At 37.4% G+C, this 17,811-nt stretch overlaps 1 protein-coding gene across 1 annotated transcript in view; it reads left to right on the forward strand.

The window, feature by feature from the left end:
- Window positions 1–17,811, forward strand: part of ICA1 (islet cell autoantigen 1) — a 75,881-nt gene that overhangs the window by 22,430 nt on the left and 35,640 nt on the right. Inside the window, exon 6 of the mRNA XM_080611403.1 lies at window positions 1,736–1,934. Within this exon, the coding sequence (XP_080467529.1) occupies window positions 1,736–1,934 (199 nt within the window). The remainder of the gene's footprint in view (window positions 1–1,735; window positions 1,935–17,811) is intronic.

Here is a 17,811-nt window from a genome sequence, read left to right on the forward strand (position 1 = left end):
GGAGTCAGGTTGCCAGTTTCTGCTGCAACCTTACATCTTTAAGTCCCCCAGGAGAAGATCTTAGACTCTCACTGAGGTTGTGTAGGCTGGGTAGGAACAAATCAGTAAAAAGTAAGGAATCCAGAGACATGCATATACACAAACATGTTTGTTACCCAGAGTCCTTGATGTCTCACTGACCCTATGTTTGCTCAGAGAGTTTATAAGTAACAATACCTGATGAGTACTATGGTGTTTTGGGGTTTTTTTTTAACAGTATTGAGACTATGAAAATTTGAAATTCACCATCATTTGCAATGGAAAATTCTATTCTGTGGTATTTTACAGGATTTTTTGGGGGCTCTTAACTACCATGATACTTTCCAGCTTTAAGCTTTAGCTTAACAGTGCAGCTGCTTGGCTCAAAATAAAACACTGCATACAGAGCACTGAGAATTTCCTATGTTTATCTTGGGTTAGAGTTTGGTCATTAGCACATCCAGTAACAGCCATGAGTGGGATCCTTAAAACACATGTAAGGCACCTTTGAGCAAAACCACTGGTGATTTCCTTCTTTATGAAGTCTAAATGTTTATAGAAATCCCAGTGTATGGCTCATCTACATAAACCGAATTTTCCTTTGAAGGGCTGGGTAAGTTTTTGTAGAATGAGAAAAAATTGGGAGGGAGTACACTAACAAGTTCACATTTTATTGTATCTCTCACTTAATGCGTTTTTAAAGCAACTTTTAAAATAAACTCACATAAAAGTAAAACCAGTTGTTTGTCTGGCTTCTCTTCTTGAGCTGTCTCCAAGGTCATGAAGTTGGGGCTGCTCTTATTTATGTTGTATGCCAATAGCTAGCTCAGTAGTTAGAGATCAAGAAGACACAATTCACTGGAGCTGAAATTAGGAATTGTCTTATGCCTAGGAAGTCGCTAAGTAACACATTAAACTAACTCAACACTGCTGTAGAACTGATTGAACCCATTTCAGTGAGGTGGCTGCTGGCAACCAAGAGGAAAGCAGAACCAGCAGGAGGAAGCAAAGCAGAAGTAGTCCTATCTAGTTCTGAGATCACATTAGGAGCTAAAGTGATGACATAGGAAGACAACAATGTCCCCTACTGCCTATTGCTGGAAGAAATGTTTAAGAAAATGCCTAAATCCCTCCAAAAGTTAAATGTCTTTCAAAGACATTGTTCAGATTCCTAAAATAAATAAATAAATGAGGAGGGATGAGATCATTATCTACTTGACAGATGACTTCTTTATTTACCTTTACATTTGAAGATTAAAGGACTATAGGAAGTGCTTTTTGTGAGGCTTAACGTAACAATCCTGGTACATCTGTGGTATGTATCCAGTAATAGTTACCTCAGGTACATTTTTAGAGTTGTTAAGTCCAGCTTGTAAAGAGGAATGGTAATAGCGTACACACAAGCAGCTTGGCTAACTAAAATATAGATACACATTAGAAAAGATTACTTGTCTATTTGCATGTGTAAGTGAAAAGTCACTACTTGAACAGGAAGATTACAAATAACAATATTCATAAAAAGTCCATTTATGTGTACCCCCAACCAAGCTGTAGGGCCATCTGAACATGCACTACGCTTAGGTGAACTGTTTTGGCAGTGTATGGTTTTTTGATTGCTACTAATATGTCAGTACTTGTTCCACAAAAGCAGACAGATTAATACAACTCATTTGACATGTTCTTCTCCTTCCTTTCTTTCCTCCATGCCTTCCTCCAGATTAGCACTGCGTACTCCTTTGAGTAGATTATACCAAGAAGTGGAGACTTTCAGGTACAGGGCCATCTCAGACACTTCTCTGACAGTAAACCGAATGGAACAGTATCGGACTGAATATAGAGGAGCTCTACTCTGGATGAAAGATGTGTCTCAGGAGCTGGATCCAGATCTTTATAAGCAGATGGAAAAGTTCAGGAAGGTATGAAGTTTCCTGTAGTTTCCTAGAAGGGGATGCCTGATGAGTGACAATGAAGCATAGTTTTAGTTCTTCCAAAGAAGACAAATTTCAGCAGCACTAAGGATGCAATTTATTGTAACTAATCTTTTCTATGTGACAGGAGTCCAATTAATCTGATACGGAATACAGTATCCTTCACAGAGTGGGCTGGGAAAAAAGATATGGTACTAAGAAACGTCATTTTTCAGTGGTCCATTCAACTTCAGCCTAAAGCTTTCTAATTTAAAGTAGGTTATCTGGTTTTTTTAAGTACTTAGTTGTGATGCCTGAATGACTAAATGCAAGAAGATATGACTGCTGTCAGCCGGGGAAGGGAAAACTTATTTTTGCAACTAAAAAGTACAGAGTAACAGAAGTGCTGCAGGGTCTGCTGCTAATTTTTTTTGGTACAGTTAAAGACCAACATTTTCAAAATTGGCTGAATTAAATTCAAAATTCAATTCAAAATTTGATTTTGGGGAGGAGTTGCAAATTTGGAATTTGTTTTCAATTTCCTCGTGCAGTCCAGCATGACTCTTGGGCAACTCCTAAACACTAAAACTGCTAATAATGCATTCTCCATAAATCTTCATTCAGTATCATTCAAGTTTGCTAAATTCCTCTCCTTCCAAAGGGCTTCCAAAAATCACAGTCTGTCAGTCTGCAGTTTTGCAGTTTTGCTACCAGGTGTAAGTATAGAATTTACTTGAACTCATCCTGTCCCAGTCAGTTCAGGAACACTCATGAGAACTTCAGATTTGCTCATGAGGCTCTGGTGCCGATTTTGTTATAGACTATAATGTTCACAGTTTGTTGTTTATACATCTTGACTATTAGGAGGAGGTAGGATCCTAGGTATAACATGGTGGCTTGGGCTTTCAGTAAAGGCAGTAAAAAATTTTACAGGATTTGTGTGATGATTGGAAGCAGAGGCCTAAAAACAAAACTTGCATTAAAGTGTACATGCATGTGGCTTAGAGACAGGTAATGTACAAGAGGGAAAACAGTGTTCATCGATGGTTTAAGTAATCTGTGGCTGAAAGTGTTTGGAGACAAAAGATACTTAATTTGTGATTTTAAAAGCTTGAATAATCCATCCTAACGGGAAAGCACTGGCATGCATCTAGGCTATGCCATTTTTTGTAAACTGAAGTGGTGACAGTAGCAATTAAGGAAGGGGTGGAACAAATGAAACTCCGGCTAGTCATCTAATCTTTATTTAATGCCTCAGTATAGGGTATTCCTGTAAGTCTTGTGGCACCAGACATGTGTTTTATTATGCCTTGTGGGAAATGTTTATAATGGCGAGTACTTGCAGGTAAAAAATTGGTACGGTCTTGGCCTCAGCCAATTGCTTATGTATAATGTTTGATTTATTAGAAAAACACTTAAAAAGTGGAATGTTAGAATGAATAAAGCAGTACTGGTAATGGTCATACAAAATTGATTTATAGCTTTCTTGCAAAACAAATGCTATGGAAGGTATAAATTATATAAATGGCAAAGTAATTAAAATAATGTATGCTTTGTACAGTGATCTGCTGTAGTTAAAAAGTTAGATGTGAAATTTCAGCCATCTTGGGTTGCTGTGCTTCAAGGTCAGCAAAAATATTTATTTCAGGGTTTTTGGGTATTTTTTTTAAAGGTCTTACAAAACTTAGTAATAAAAATGTGGAAATGCTTAATATTTTGAAATATTTTTGAGTCTGAAATGAGTTATATTCTGTGTGGCATTAGCACAAATAGTTTTAAAAAAAAAAAAAATCAACCCAAAACTTAAAGAAGGTCTTCTGAACCTTTCTTTCCTCCAGCCGCCTGTCAACTGAAAACCTTTCAGATTGCATTGTAATGCAGAGAACAAAAAGCTCTATATTTTGTAGCCAACAGAGTAAAGAAATGCCCTTGGTATCCACTTCCCTGCATACTCCATCTGTGCAACAGGCACATCAAACTAGTCTTTGAAGATTTTAAAGCTTGGAGAAAGTAAACTTTCTCTTTTTTCATTTTGGGAAAAAAAAAAAATCCTCAAGCATAATGTACTTAGCTAGCTGTTGTGTAACAAGACACTACAGTTTGGATTTAGTGCTTTACAAATGTAGTAGGCAAATAAAACTAATGGTGGATGCTGTAGTCCTAAATAATTAAAGGAGTTATTTTTATTGTCATCTTGTTCTGTTCTTGCTTGCAGAACTTAATTGTGCCATAGTGTGGCAGTGTAATGCTGAGATTTTAGGACTTATTTTGGATCTGTAACAATAATTTACAAAGTCACGCTAGTTCTGTGTTGAGAAAGATATTGTAATTACTGATGTAAGGGTTTTGGTTTTAAAATATACTGTCACCAGAGAGAAGTATTTGATCTGGAGCTGCATATCTAGTGATACAGCAGGAAGCAGTTAATGAAGCTGATCCTGTCAGGGCACTTGAAAGAAAGTTTTCTTCAGACTTCTAATTGTAAAAATCCTAAGTATTACTTCAGTAAACATCTTTTTTATTTCCGGTAAACAGTGCTGGTTTAGTGATCTTTAATACACCTAGTGCATCAGAACTATTTCTATCCCTTGGTTGTAGGACTTGTTTTTGAATAATGTGGCCTTTTATAATGTAATCCTAAATGTGTCATTATGTATACAGATACAGTACTTGATTTTGGAGACCAAAGCTAAATCAATCCATGTAGGTTTTTCATGCTTTCCATCAGAATAGCTCAGGCTGAAAGATCAAGAGTTGAGCCAGTATTTTCAGAACTGATAAAATCTGAGTTAAAACATTGACATTTTTGTAGCTGTCTTAAAACAGTGAGGTACTTGAAAGAATTTTCTAATGCTGTTCTCAAGGCATCAGTCTAAAAACATGAGACATGGCAATACTACTGCTTTCAAAGTGTCCCAGAACACTGCAGAACAGCCTTTTACATTCTTGTTTGAAGATACCTGTGTGACTGTAGCTACTTGATTCAAACCAAGGAAATAGGTGAGGTATTTACTTTTCCGTGCAGAGTTCTATAAATGCTATGTAGCTTAGTTCTTTTTTTGTTTGTTTGTTTGATTTTTGTTTCTATTGAAAGTTTTTATGGATACTCCAGTGCTATTCTAGATATAGAGGTCTTCCACACCAAGTTCACAGTTTGAAGTGTTGCCTGAGAGAACCTAAACAGCATCTTGGCAGTGCTGTGATATTTAAAACAATTTGAGTGATTTTGTAGCCTTTTACCAAATTCTCCACCCCTCATCAGTTTTTTATGCTTCTTAGATCCAAATTGTTTTATCTGTCTCATGACTGTACACTACAGCATGAGCTCTGCCATATTGTTGTAAAAATATAGACCAAATTGCCTAAGTGCTGATAGTCCCCCAGTGTCCTTCCTCTAGCTCTGAAAAATTTAAGCTTTGCCGTGCATTTTCTGAGAAGGAGCATGCCAGTGTACAGAGTGATAAGCTGTGATACCAGCAGCCTACTATGTGCAGCCTACGGGAACACAGAAGAGGCTCTGCTGTTTAATTTTACTTATTTAAGCTACCTCAGACGCTTGTACACTGCAATATAGACTTTCTTATCAAACCTAGACATGACAATGCCACCTATATCAAGTTGAAAGAGAGAACATGGCAGGACATAGATCGTGCTACGCTGACAGAGCGTATTATTCCTTTATTTGCTTTTCATTTCCATCATTATTCTAGTTTTCTGCTTCCCCTTCATTCTCAGGCTGGAGTGTCTTTGTAAATACCCAGTGACCATGCTGGCGCCCCTGAGACATGATGTGCTGCAGCATTGTACCGAGAACTGGGTACCTGAAAGGTTGGGCTTTGTTTCTCCATGTTGTCTAGTCCTCTCTGCTTTGCCAAAGCTGCTTTTTTGGGAGTTCTGCTTCTCTATGAAACAAATGAAGCTCAGATGGGACAAAGAATAGGTTGAAGCTGTCTAAGGGTAAGGAGTGGTGCAGGGGCTGGTTGCAGCAGACCTAAGTAAATACCAGGAGACTGATCTGCTTGGCATACAATGTAAGTCCTGTATCTATCTCTGTGGTATTTGGATATTACAGCATATATGTGATTTTGTAAAACAGTACGTATTAGATGGGGTACTATCTGGAAAAAGAGTTGGATTTTGATCGATATAGTTGCATGGGATCTGTGAGGAGAGCAAGGAGCATGGCTTGTTCTGGATGATTAGAAAGGTCCTCCCTCACAGTACAGAGTTCCAAACTACTTCAGAAGGGTTAAGGAAGTGGAACAGATCCTATCACAGATGAGAATTGTCAGAGTATTTCCCCAAAAAATTCTAAATGATAATAGGACCCTTAATGCCTAGCTTTTACTTTGCATGCAGCTGTCAGGAAACTGGAAAGCTTGCAACTGAGTTGTTTGGGCACAGTTTATCTCAAATTCTTCCTAGATGTAGTACTCCACATACTTGAAATAAAATTAATGCCCTAAAAATGGCATTTTAAAGATAAATCTGGCAAGAGGAAAGGAAAGGCAGTGAGAAAAAGGGAAGATCAACAAGAACTGATAATGATGTAACAGTACCTTAAACTGTTGTTTTTGTAAATGTACAAAATTATGTAGGGAGTGGCTGATCTTTGCAAGTTCTCTGTTAAATATCTTTTTAAGAAATGACAGTTAAAGCTTGTGGGGACAGCTGGGGAATAAAGATGAAGATCTAAATAAATCCATTGATTAAAAGTTCAGAAGGAAAATGCTGAAGTATACGTATTTATCGTAAAGATCTCGGCAAGTATGGGTATGATACATCTGCTGCAGCCTGACAGGGAAGTTTCAGTACTCACACCTCTGTGCCCCTTCTGTCCCCTGGCCTATTAGCGCTGCCTGAGATGAGTGCATTTTGGCTTGTGTGATGATGAAGGGGCTATACTATGTTACAGCATCATCTGTTACTTGCCTGTCCATTAACATCAGCTTAAAACAGCCCTGCAAACCTGGAGGCACTGTGAAAATGTGCTGGAAGATTATTTTTTTAATTGTCTGTTACATCTTGAAAACTCTTGGAGAGCTAAGAAAAATGCAAAAAAACAACCAACCAACCAAAAAACCTAGGGAAGGAGGAAAAAACAAATATGATGCTGATCTTTGAAGTAAGAACAAACTTTGCAGTTTCCGTCCTTGTAAATTTCATTTCAGTTCCTGGTAAGAAAATGGAAAGGGAATCTGTAGGCATTTAGAGGCTCACAAACTGAAGAGTAAGTAAACAACACAGATTTATAAATAACATTACAGATTTTTTGTGTTATTTCTCATTTTTAATAAAATTATTAAATTAGGAAAAAATTGCAAAGCTGGATTGTTGCAGTTCCTCATGTGTGATTACTGGAAAAATGAATTTAACTTTGCTTAGAAAAATAAGAGCTCTCAGGAGCTGAGAGTGGAGAATATTGGCTGAGGGACACTAAACAAAATTTCAGAGACTCATAGAATATAAAGATGGAAAATACCTTAAAGATCAACTAAGCTTTCTTCCTGCCAGCACAAAATTGTGCATTTGTAATATATTTTCCAAGTGTTTTTCTACATGTAATAAATATAATTCAGTTGAGGGTGACACTCTTAGAAGTTTTGTGGATATTGATGGTGTTCTAGTTCAGTTATTAAAAAGCCAACCAAAAGAAAATGTGCTAATGATAATTACGTCTGCAGATGATACTGAGCTGGAAAGCCTTTGGGTTTTCAAGCAGCAAAGTATACCAGCTTCTCAAAGAAAAATATCTTTGGCCCTTGCAGTCACAGTGATGTAACAAATAGACTCAGCTGCCATAGTTACAAATAGCAGTGTGATTGATGTTTAGAGCCAGCTGTGGTAGTCAATGTTTACCAACTTTATTCATTTTTTAAAAAATTAAAGAGAAAAAAAAGGTAAGAAAAAAAAATGTTGTGGACAGCCATTGACTCTGTTTCTTTTCAGGTTATACTTCTACATTAAATTCCAAGGTTAACTGCACCTGGAAAACTTAAATCAACCTTTAGGTGACAGAAATGTAGGCCTTTTCATGTGAGAGCAGATGATGATTGTTGTGCTCTGGAAAAGTCAGAAAGATCTGAGTAGCTTTAGTAGACCACACATTAGCTATATATGGTACTGTAATGTGAAAAATAATGCTGGCTTTCATAATACCCGTTAGGAATGTGAGATGCTAAAGTCTATCCCTTTGATAATCCATCTTTATAACTCTTTGTTCAAAATCTTCCTTAAATAAACAAAATCCCTTTCCTCCCCCCAATCTGTTTGCTGGTTTGGATTGCTGCTGCTCATCAGATGAATAGGTGAGATCCAATACTAATCTCTGCAAGAGAGCTGTGTACTCTAAAATTAGTAAGATGGTGTCACACTGCACTCTTGAGATCCGCCTCTTAGTGTAGCAATGTGACGGCAAAGATAAAAAGATAATAGCATGCTCCTACAATATGATGATAAGCAACACCTACACATACCACTTCTTGTGACATGCCTGTGCCACCAAAAGTGTGTTTGGTTTCATTCTGGTAGGGAATAGCAGCAAGAAGATTATTTTTTAAGATTTTGGGGTTTTTTTAATAGGAAAATATATGGTGAATGGAAATGTTAAATTTAATGACTTACCTAGAATTTTGGTAGTCAAAAACAAAGCACACACAAAGTGCTTTTTATACAAAACTGTAGGTTTTGCTTTGTCATTGTTGTCTCTCCTTGTAAAAGCAGATGAAGTTTCAACACTGAGTGTGTTTTCTCTGTGCAGTTTCTGCTGTAATGTTTTTTCCAGGTTCTCCAATGTCAAATTCAATAACATTAAGTGGAGAAAACAAAACATTTCAAGATACTTTAAATACAAAATGCTCAAGCATTTTAAGGTGGTTGTGAAAGATGCATCTTTTTTGAAAACGTGACCTTAAGCAGAGATGTTCTTCACAGTGTAAGCATTTTATAGTCTTGCAACTTCACCACTTCAAGTACCAGTTGTAAGAATCGGGGTAGGCAATAAGATAAAATCAATGATTTTCTGAAGCTGTTTCATTATATATTAAATACCACTGATGATTGTTATTGAGTTAAAAGCAGAGTAACTATATGATGGAGATGCCCTTTTAAAGCATAAGAGTATGCCACTTAAAAATAGAAACAGGCTTCTTGGAACAGATTACATCATCTTAATAGGTATTTCTTGTAGAGTATAGTTGCTTCCAGAGGTTGATGCTTGCCCTTGAGAGGCAGTTCATCATCTGTTCAGTTATTTTTAAGAAAGAAGAGTCTGAGGTGAGACTTGGCAAAATGGCTGTAAAATACAGTAAAATGAGGTGCTAGACTACAGATACAATATATTTTTAACAACCTTGTTTCATGTAACCTAGTTAAAATTAAAAAAGCTAGACTTAGTTTAATTGTGCGTTTTCAGACTTATATTTAGTTCAAGAAAAGGCAGGCAGACATATCCTAAAAATTTCTGTTCACATAAGTAGCAGAACTTGTAATGTTTCAACAGAATACTGCAAATATTTTAATAATTAAAATCAGTGATTGAAATCAATAGTAATATTAAGTTCAACTTTAATATGATAATTAGCCCAGATATTAAAAAAGGCATCTCAAACATGATGTGACAAAAATTAAGCTCCAAGAATTTTTCTTACATCTAATCATTATAGACATGTAAGCTGTAAATGTAATACTGATTCCCTTTTTTTAAAAAGGAGGAACTGAACACTGTTTTCAGTTAATTATTCTGCTGTGGTGTGGTCTTAAAATCACAGAGAAAAGATGATTGCCTAGACAAGTTCTGTTGCTCACATGAAAACTCTAACCTGGCAAACTGGTCTGTGTGGGCAAAGCCCCTAACCCATGTGGATCATTATGTGAATTCAGAACCTAAATGAAGTGTAAAAATGTAAACACAATAGGTTGTGAGAGTAGAAATGAGATTTGGAAAATTCTCTCAGCCTTAATAATCTGAAAAGGGTAAAAGAATAGCTAAAGAAATATTTTTTAAAAATAAATGAAATGCAGATGTGACTGAACTGAGAGAATTCTGCAGGAGAGAAGAATAAACAGGAAGGGGAATACAGCTGTTGGGGAAAACATTGTTTATACAAGAGAACCAAGTTTTTCTATGGTCACCACTGCCCAGGAATTCTTCCTGTACTCTCCTAAAATGCCTGGGCACATACATGATGTAGTCCATCTGTTTTTACTTCATAAGGCTTTTGCTGTTCAGTTACATGCTACATAGGCATGCTACATAGGCTCTGAATGATTACAAAGACACTGTGTTTGATTTTTCTCCTTTGCATAAGGAAACAAAATGAAGATAGGACTGCAAAAAAAAGTCAACAAACAAAGGGTACTGTTGTAACCAGAAAAACGGCTAATATGCCATTTCATCTCTGTTTTAGGGATATTTTGCCTGAACCTTGCTTAGATTGCAAATGTTGTTTCTTCTGTAATAGCACAGTGTGAAGTCTGAAGAGCACTACAGAAAGATTCGGTTTTGGTTTTTTTCATAAGTGCAATCATTCTGAGGTATTTTCTGGATAAAATATAATAAAATTGGTTTGAGGGGAAACAAGGCATACTTACTGATGCATTAAATGCCAACCAGGAAGAGCAATAATGACGCATGGGATTGTGTGCCACCGACCTAATGTTACAAATGAATCATGATTATTAGTGGGTGCTGTTTCATTTTCTGTATTGAAAGAAGTTAGTAGAAAACAAAATCCAAAACTTCAATTTATAGGACTTCTGCTCCTGCATTAGCACTGTAAACAGAGTAGCTTTGTGCTCTGGACAGGAACTGCATCTGGGGATTAAATGTAATGCTCCGTCCCTGCATTTAGATACAGGGATGCATATAATGCATCTAAATTGAATGCTTCATCCCTGGCGGTGTTCAAGGCCAGGTTGGACAGAGCCTTGGGTGACATGGTTTAGTGTGAGGTGTCCCTGCCCATGGCAGGGGGGTAGGAGCTAGATGATCTTAAGGTCCTTTCCAACCCTAACTATTCTATGATTCTATAAAGGCAACTTGATCATCATGGTGATCTTGTTAAAGGTATCTTTCTTGGAGTGTTGGTGTCACATCCAGCTAGACTTGCAGCTAGATTTGTCAGTGGCATTCCCTGGCACTTTGTATGCCTGCCCATCCCACCACCCTTTGCAATGCCAAGAGGATCTTGCAGGCCAGCTTACTGCTTCGTGGTGTTTTCACTGGGGTAAATGTTACTGCACCTGAGCTAGAGCTTTTCACATCCCTTTACCTAATTCCCGCTTATTCACTCCCCTCATCTGCCTGCTCAGAAGGGACCTAGAGTCAAGTAACAGTCTTAGTCAGACCTTGAAGAATTTAATTTGGGTATAAAGAAATGAAAAATAGAAATGACATTTTCCAACTATGATGACACTGCACTTAAAGGGATCAAGAAGACTTCCAAAAGATCTTCAGGAAATAAGATAAACTGAATTGTGTAATTACGAGATGAATAAAATCATGGGCACAATAGAGAGATTAAGTTTATGCTATATTATGATTTTCTTTACATCACTCCTCTGGTCTTCCAGTGTTCAAAGGTGTAGTAATTACCTGTTTCCATTTCCTGCAGTGGTTAACTCTCTAATTACTCTCTACTTGCCAGCATCCCCCCCCCGCATCATCTGTGCCAGCCATCCTTTGCTCTCAGGTTGTCTTGTATGTTTAACCCAATTGAGTTATGATAAACTTGGCAATTCGCAGCACTTTTAAGCTCTAAATCCAGGTTACTTCTGGTTTAGAGCTGAATGTGATCTTTCAGACCTGAAAGCTTATTTCTTTGCTTTTGCCATTTATTTTGGTTGGCCTGCTTCTTGCTGAAAATCTTTGCAGTCGTTTTTGGCAACTTACAGACTTTCATCATATTAACAAAATGTGATTCTTTGTTTTCAGACTACATAAAGTTATTTGCATCTGTGCAAAGAACTTTGATTTTGTCAAGTCCTTGTAGTCATTTGAGGAGAGGAAATGTTTTAAGTTATCAGGACCAAACTCTTCCCTGAAGAGGATGTATGTTCATACATGAAAATGTGCACCCGTTTGCAGTTTAAAATAGTATACGTCCAAGCACTCTGCTGTGGTAATTACCACTGCAGATTGACAGATGTGTGTTCACTACTAGAACTGTATTTTGGGCTTTTAACATAGAAGTCTATCCTCAAAGTCTTAAGTAATGATATTTAGATGACATTCTGTATGCAGTTTAAGAGTATCTTGGTAACAGGAATAGAAAAATCATTGGTAATTATTGTCATTGTATGTCCTTGCTTCAAGGTCTCTTGTTACTGTCAACACATTTGGGGGTTGGTTTTTTGGTTTTTGGTTTTGTTTTTTTTTTCGACCTAGTAAAGCACACGTCTTGGATTTGGCTAATACTGAAACTTGTTACCAACAGAAAGTCGAAGCATGTATCTAGGCTTCTTACAGTATTAAAAAAAAACAAACAACCTTTTGACAAGGCTAGAAGCAATGTATTTATTTCCTTCATTTAAATTGTCATTTCATGTTTGTTTCCTTTTTAAAACAATTTGTGAATTGATCTAAACTGTAAAGATGAATACAATGACTGTGAGAAACCTTTCCATCTTAATAGCTTGAGGAGCATGTTATGTTCTATGCTGGCCAATAATCAGAGAGTATCCAGAAGGTGTAAGCTCTGAGGGGTAGAGCTGCTGTCATACGCAGTTTATTCCTGTAATGACCCAATGTGAATAAGTTAGGAGGAAAGGCTGTGTGCACTCTAGCTCTCAGCTGTTACATGTCTGGCTGCATGAAAACTCCCTCCTTTGATACAGTTTGAAGTTAAACAGATTAACCATAAGTAGTTCGTCTTTATGCTAGAGAAAATTGATAAGTCTCACGCAGCCAACAGTGGTGTCAGCTGGGATGTAGCTGCTGAGTGCTGCCCTCTGCTTTGCCCTGAGCCCTTGTTTGGAGCAAGAGCTACAGCTGTTTGGGTCAAAGCTGCTGAGGTCAGGCTCTACCCTGCATAAAGTGTGGACATGTTCGCTTGGAGATCGCTTCTTTCTGCACAGGCAGGAGATAGGGAAGTCGGTAGGTAACACATAAGGAGCTTGAGGCTATGTATTTGAAGAGTGGGGAAAGATTTTTGGAAAGGAAATGTCAGGATTACACATAGCCATTTTTCCCGGGAAAGTGTTTGGCTATGCAGAGATGCTGCTTTTCTGAGAAGTGGTGCCTAAATGAAGCTGAATTGGTACAGAACTCTGTGTAAACACTTCCTGCATTTGAGAATAGCATCTATCAATTTAGCTTAAAGTGTATTTTCCCCAGTTTAAATTCCAGTAAGCTACTCTTAATTTGAAATATCTTCTGTAAGCATGCTTAGCATCTGTTTAGTTCAAAGTAATTTTTAAAACAGTTTGGTTAAGCTGCAGAAAAGTAACCCTAACCCTAACCTCCATTTCTAGGGCTGTGTGCTCAGGGGCTCTTGAATCTTTTAAGGTGGTGTGACTCAGTGAAGTTGTTTTGCTTTGCCTGATTTTTATGTTGTGCTGTGATCTTAATTTCAGTAATGACTTTGAGTGTGGTTTTAGAAAAGTGAAGACTGTTGCTGCTTTCAGCTTCTTAATTTTAGCAAACTTTCCTTCAATTTACTGTAAATAGTGGTTGGAGTTATGAAAGTGATCCACATCTTGTATGTCCGAGTTGGTCACATCCTGTATTTGACAGACATTTTTTTTTTAAAAAAAAAAGCTGACATATTCTATTTTCTGTGTATATTCTGCTTCATGTTTTGTTGCAATGAATGCACTGCTGGTAGGGCAATTGCATTCATATTTTGGGACTGCTCTGTGCTACTCTGTGAAAGCTGTTGTGAGGCTTAAAGCTAAAGATTTTGTTGTCTGGATTTTGGCTGGATGAACTTGTTGGATTCTGCTGAGAAATGTAACTTTGATCAGAGCTGTGTCCAGCTGCTGGGTAAGTGGAAAAGATTCTGCGGAGGCTGTGCTTTCACCAAACCATGTGCTGTGTCTGTCTGCACTAGGCCATGCTAGAGGGGCAGAAATCAGGAAGGAGGAGAAAAATACCTCCTTGGTACATGTTAATTCCTTAGGAAAAAAAGCCTTCAGATGTTTTCTGTTGCTGTTGGGATGTACTTTTCAACCCCCTTTTATTTTTTTATTTTTATCTTCCTATGAAGGGACTAAATTATTTTTTAATAATGGTGGAGGAAGTGTGTTCTGTTGCTGCAGGGCAGCAGTTAAAAAAATTGTTTCTTAGCATAGAGAGTAGTATTACTTGCAACAGGTAGTTTTCATGTCTCAGAGAAATTTGAATTGGATGTAACAAAATTGTGCTGCTACTCATATGGATACAGGTTTTTGCACTACCATAGTATTGATACTAGGGAGAAAAACATGTCAAATCCAAGTCAAAAAAGTTAAATGGGCAAGGAAAATAACCCCAACATTATTCTCTTGAGACGTCTTCAATTGAAACACCCTGTTGGTTGAGTAGCAGGAACATTTTTGGCATGTGAACTTAGAGTATCTTTAATTGATGGGCCGGTTCTAACTAAATATCTAACTCAGTAATAGAGCTGTTCCAACAATATTTTTAGCAAACTACCTTCTTAAAACATAAAAGGCGGGGGGAAGATATATATACTTTTCCCAGAAGATTCATTATACAGTAACACTGTGGAGTGCACCACTCCTCTCTTAAATACCATTAGTAAAAGTTTCACTCAACAGACAACCCTCTAAGACTTGAATGAGGAGAGAAGAACATTTGCTGCATGCTTTGGCAGTGGATACTGGAAGATAAACTAAGCCTGTTCAGGTAAATCCTGCAGGTTTTGGCAGTCCATTTCCAAAATTCAAACCCCAGGTCTTAATATATGTGTAGATTTCTGTATAAGGGGTACAAAATCTTACGAAGGTAAAGTACTGAGATCTGACATTCTCTCTGCACTGCAGTTACAATTGTGGAAATGTTCGAGCATCTCAAAATTGTCCCCACTCCTTCTCCAAATGAATCTGTGTGACTGCAAAGTTTATATACAGCTACAATATCTGAAGCATTTGTATGTGCTTTCTGCTATTTAGGCATGTTTGGGCGTAGGCAGTACTTGAATACATTCTGGCAATTGAAACTGAGCACTCTTACAGTTTCAAAATTATATAACTCAATGTGCTGTTAAATTTTGATCATGGAAAATCTGCCGTTACACAGGTGTTAGAGATTACTACCTTCTTGGAAAAGCTTATTTGAAGTATCTGTGCTGCCTTAGACCACAAAACGGAGAATTCTCCTAGGCCAGTCTGAATCTAACAATAGCAAACTCGCAAGCCCAGTTTGACCTGCAAACATGCCTTAAGGTTGCCTTCTTCGTAAGGATGGGCTGTTAGTTCAAGTAAAAATGCACTCTTTGTCCACCATCTGTCTTCGCTAGTGACCAATGCTAGCAATCAGGACAGAGCAAATACACAATAGCATTTTGTTGTAGTACTGTGCTCAGTGGAGGCATCGTAAGACATAGTGTTTTGGTCTTTTTTATGAAATTGTTCAGTTGCCTTTTGAATCAGTGTTAATTTTGGCCATCATATCTGTTCACTGTGATCAGAGAGCTGCCCTACTGACACACGTGTTGTGTAAAGATTCACTGTTTCTGTGTTGAGTTCAAACAGCTAGTTTGGTTTAATGCCCTCTGAGTGCTGTTTTGCCCAATTCTAGTCTTTTACAACTTCAGTATATGTGGTGTGATGGACTTCCATCACGCTCCTCCTTAGTCATCTCTTTTTTTTCTGGGCTGGTAAATGCTAGTATGTCATCTTTTTACAGAAACTAATTTACAACTTTGATCAGACATCTTGTTCTCGCCTGCTTTTTTTCCCCCATTGCTAAGCCTGAACTAATCTGCTCTTGCAGATCCAGCTTAGCTTTGGGTGGAAGAAAAATATAGAGTGAAAAAAAATTCTTCATGTCAGTGTATAATATTTATGGAATCATATGCATAATGTGCAAGGAAGTTCTCAGTTTTCCCCATCCCTAAAGAGACACAAGAGAGTTGGAAAAGTTACATATAAACCAGCAGGAATAAACACAGGGGTGGGAAGGAAGTGAGGTAGTAGAAAAAAAAGAAAGAGAAAAAGGAGTAAAACAAATGTGCATGAGTTTGCATAAAGGAGAGAGGGAAAGCTACTTACCAGGATTCAATTTCTGCGATAGGTGTCAGTGAATATATGAGAAGATGGTACAACGAAACTTTGTTTTTTGGAGGGGAGAAAAAGGAAGAATATCAAGCCAGCCATAACCTTATATCCTCATAGGGGTCAGAGAATTGCGCACATCTGCTGACTGTCAGTGGTTATGAAGTAAGCAGTTTAGACCATGGCTTACTCATTACTGCCAGGCTGGAGTTACATGGCGTGTGAGCCAACCGCCTCAAGGCAGTAAAATTTTTACAGGCTGAGTGCTGAAAAACATAAGAGGGAAATGTGGTATAAATGTGACACAAAGGGCAAATTTCGTATTCTACTGAATAAAATCCACAAAGAAGTTATGGTGCATGTCCACAGCCTGGCTGTTTGGTAAACATGATATTTGTATAATATCTTTTGGGAAAAAAAATCTCTATTAGGATTTTAAAATAGTAGTAGTTTACTCAAGGTACCTAACAACATCTTTTCTTTCCGTATAATTTTATATTACTGTTAAAGAAAAAAAAAAAAAGCAGCAATGCTTTTTAAGCACTTTCCTTTTTAACATGAGATTCTCCTTGACCTAGGGCCATAGACATGGATTTCAAACCAGGAAGAAAAAGTCAGACATCTGATCCAAAGTACTGACAGGACAAGGACAGGGCTAGAAATTAAGAAAAAATTAAGGAAAAGTATCAAAAAGTGTAAGATGTAACTTGAGGAGTAGGGGAGCTTGCTTAAGACAAGGTGTTTCTAAGACAATCTACATCATTTAACAAAGAGAAAATGAAGAGTAGGCTTGCCCATGGTGTGTAAGTTGCTGAGGGTCAATATACTCATCAGGAGTCTAATCAAGAACCATGGCTTGGAAGCTTATACTGGATGAATTCAAATGGTAAATAAGGTGTGTATTTAAATACTTACTGTTATTATTAGCAATAAAGGAAATTGTTTTAGTTTTGTTTTTTTTTCCTTGGACTTCACTTAGGTTAGGATTTATCAAACCTAACTTCAGACATGTGCTGTGTAGATGTCTGCGCTAAAGTAATCAAAAAGAGCTCCCTTTATAATCCAGTGGAGAGAAACAGGCTCTTTTAGGGTAATATGAACCAAATTCTAGTCTCGATTGTTTGCGTTGGCCAGATCTCCATCCACTAAAACAGATCGCAGGGTAACAATGTAGATACCAGCATCAGAGCTAGGCACACCTAGTATGTGTCTCAGGAAAACATACCTTAGGGTACATGCAGAAGCAATGTTTTGTGATGTTAATCTACTGATTTGTTCTGAAGTTGAACTCTCTAGCCAAATATATGGCAACTGTCTAGGAATGCTTTTACAGAACACCTGCAGAGCTTCCCAAAGCTAAATCAGGTAAGAATGACCAAGAAGACAGGAATCCTGCTGTGCACAGGGACAAACTCTGGCAAAAAATGAGCCAAAATAATTACTGTAATTTGAAGATTACTGTGCGATTTATAGTGGCTCTCCTCAAAGAACTGCTAAAATGATCCATATCCTATTAGGATGTGTTGCAAATCACAGAATCAGAGAAAATACAGGTTTCTGGAGTTTAAAATGTTGCTCCCCACAAATACCTGAATGTTTCCAATAGTGTTTTAACATACTGAAAAAAGTAAATTAAGTATCCATTACTTTTAGTTGAACTACTATAAAA

The sequence above is a fragment of the Psittacula echo genome (assembly GCF_963264785.1).
Source record: "Psittacula echo genome assembly, chromosome: 2".
In the NCBI taxonomy this organism is placed as follows: Eukaryota; Metazoa; Chordata; class Aves; order Psittaciformes; family Psittacidae; genus Psittacula; species Psittacula echo.